Here is a 3,086-nt window from a genome sequence, read left to right on the forward strand (position 1 = left end):
TGACGGGGGTGAGCTCCCGTTCCTTGCCCCAGCTCCTGCCCACCTCGCAGCTCGAAAGCATGCAAATACAAGTAGATCAATAGGTACCACTTTGGTGGGAAGGTGAGAGTGTTCCCCGTGCCTTTGGCCTATAGCTATGCTGGCCAGATGACCATGGAAATTGTCTTTGGATAACTCTGGTGCCCTCGGCCAAGAAATGTAGATGAGTGGGACATGATTGGACAGAGAAATCTTAACTTTTGCTGGTTGAAGTTTGTGTAGTACAGCTAAATAATTCCCGGTCAAGATCAGCCATTATGACTTGAATTCTGGGAGTTTAATCCCAACAACCTAGAGGACATATTGTCACTGGCATTAAATTCTTACACTGAGCTGAATTATAACATTATTTATTTCTTTTTAATGGTGTCTAATACAGGTAGACCTTGACTTACATCAGTTCATTAAGTAATCATTTGAATTTACAACGGCACTGAAAAAAAGTGACTTATGATCATTTTTCACACTTATGACTATTGCAGTAGCCCCATGGTCACATGATCAAAAGGCTTGGTGACTGACTCATATGGTTGCAGTGTCCTGGAGTCATGTGATCCCCTTTTGTGACCTTCTGACAAGCAAAGTCAATGGGGAAGCCAAGGTTCACTTAACAACCGTGTTACTAACTTAAGAACTGCACTAATTCACTAGTCCAACCCCCTGCTCAGGCAGGAAACCCTATACCATTTCGGACAAATGGCTGTCCAATCTCTTCTTAAAAACTTCCAGTGTTGGAGCATTCCCCGCTTCTGGAGGCAGATTGTTCCACTGGTTAATTGTTCTAACTGTCAAGAAGTTTAGTGTAACTCTTGTCCTGTGCCGAGTTGGCTGGGGCAAGTTGGCTGCGGTGGGTTGGCCGCGGCGAGGTGGCCACAGTGAGTTGGCCTTGGCAAATTGCCATAGACCTGTGTTTGTCAACCTTAGCAACTTGAAGCTGTGTAGACTTGGATACGTGGATGATGCAGGGCTAGGGAATTCTAGGAGTTGAAGTCCACACATTTTCAAGTTTCCAAGATTGAGTAAACGTCTCCCTCTCAGTCGGTTGACCCATGGCTTTTCCTCACTGATGCAAATCCTTGGGGGCTGTTCTCATCAGCCTTGTTCAGTGGGGTTGATTTGGATTGACAACGAGATGATACTGTATATTAAAAGATGACAGCGCATCGTTGAGGACCCTTTGGGTGTGCTGAAGTTTCCATGGAGTCCAAAAGTTTTTGCTACATGAGAGAGATGAAGTGAGGACAACAGGATGTTCTGTAGCCGTTTAATGATGGATCTGAGTTTCTTTGGGTTTTAAAAATTATTTAACAGCGCTTTAAGTTTGTTCTTTGGTAATGAGTTTGGCAATGAACATTGTTTGCTTGACCTACAGTAAAGCCCAAGGAAATCCGTAAGAAAACAATCCTTTGAAAAGATATTGGAAAATATCAATTATATATAGCACCGTTTCTTCTGTCCGTAATGTCTTATCCTCTTATTCCCCCAACAAATTACTGATGTTTCAAAGGAAACGGGAACTGGAGATGGTAACCGTAACAACCATGTCCAAATGAAACCTCTCTGAAAGGTTCAAAACAATCTACCGATCTTTCGTTTTAATGGAACCTAGCAATATTGCTACACTGTCACCGATTATGTCTGATTCTCTCTCTCTTTTGGCCTCCCATAGGTCCAAAGTAAAAACATTACACGAAAGAATCCCTTTAGCTGGACTCAGCAAGCTGCCAAACATTCCACAGATTGCAAAGGTAGGTTGCTTGGAGTGATAATCCTAACGATCGTGGTTGTGATCAATTAGTAGACTGAGATTTTAGAGGTTGGGCTTTATCATTACAGAAAGTACATCCCCCAAACATCAATGGTTGCAAGGAAAAAAAGATCACGATGGAAACAAGAATTAAACGCAGACAAAGACATATAAGCTGGACAGCTTTGGCTCCAAAGCTGTCTTTGGTACAGACAGTTGAGATGGACACCGCTGGGGTAGAGTGGTAAAAATGTGAAACTAGAAATTAGATCCATAGTAAAGAGGCAGTTCATATTTATTAGGGCAAGTTATACGTGGCTCAGTGTCTTAAAGACACTGGAGATGATTTCTGCTCCAGTGGTTTGAGTCCTAGCATTGCCTGTCGGGGTGAGCTCCTGTCACTCACCTCAGCTTCTGTCCACCTAACAGTTCGAAAGCACGTTCTGTGTGAGTAGATAAAATAGGTACCACTTCAGAGGGTGGAATGAGCTGCTGCTCGGTGCAGGCAGTCAGATTCCTGCCCCCTGAACCTTCCGGGTTGTGGTGCGGTTCCAGGGAGGGAGGGGGCTTTGGATGACACTGCAGGAAGAGACGCTTGTCTGTCTTTCTGGTGCAAAGCCAGATCGCCCTCTAGGGGTGCACCATGGGAAGTGTGCTAGCGTTTCCTACAACAGAACTGGTACTTTGGCAGCCAGATACTTTGTTGTTGTTGTTAGTTGCGAAGTCGTGTCTGACCCATCGCGACCCCATGGAAAACGTTCCTCCAGACCTTTCTGTCCTTTACCATCTTCTGGAGTCCATTGAAGCTCACGCCTACTGCTTCACTGACTTCATCCAGCCACCTCATTCTCTGTCGTCCCCTTCTTCTCTTGCCCTCCATCTTTCCCAGCATTAGGCCCTTCTCCAGTGAGTCAAACTACTACTCTGCAATTGCACTGTAGTCTCTTGGGTAATGTAACAATGCCATATACTACTACTACTACTACTACTACTACTACTACTACTACTACTACTACTACTACTAAATAATAATAATAATAATAATAACAACAACAACAACAACATTGACAAATTCGCTATTAGTCAATTGCAAAAGGCGGTCTTACTAGGAACTGCTTCCATCCTGCGACGATATCTGTAATACCATCAAACATCCACATCTGCCTATCCCAGGTCCTGGGAAAGGACTCGATAGGTAGACAAAATGCCAAATCCAGTCTGAACATCTGGCTGACTGTGCGATGATCCATAATAATAATAATAATAATAATAATAATAATAATAATAATAATAATAATAA

The 3,086-nt window shown here is 43.4% G+C and overlaps 1 protein-coding gene across 1 annotated transcript in view; it reads left to right on the forward strand.

Annotated features, from left to right (window-relative positions):
- The window catches only part of LOC107300569 (rap1 GTPase-activating protein 2-like), a gene marked incomplete at both ends in the record, with an annotated part of 10,088 nt that overhangs the window by 6,321 nt on the left and 681 nt on the right, over window positions 1–3,086 (forward strand). The window contains one exon of the mRNA XM_015829883.1: window positions 1,709–1,787. Coding sequence (XP_015685369.1) covers window positions 1,709–1,787 — 79 coding nt within the window. The remainder of the gene's footprint in view (window positions 1–1,708; window positions 1,788–3,086) is intronic.

This window comes from Protobothrops mucrosquamatus, unplaced genomic scaffold (assembly GCF_001527695.2).
Source record: "Protobothrops mucrosquamatus isolate PMUCROS unplaced genomic scaffold, P.Mucros_1.0 scaffold7472, whole genome shotgun sequence".
NCBI classification, from domain to species: domain Eukaryota; kingdom Metazoa; phylum Chordata; class Lepidosauria; order Squamata; family Viperidae; genus Protobothrops; species Protobothrops mucrosquamatus.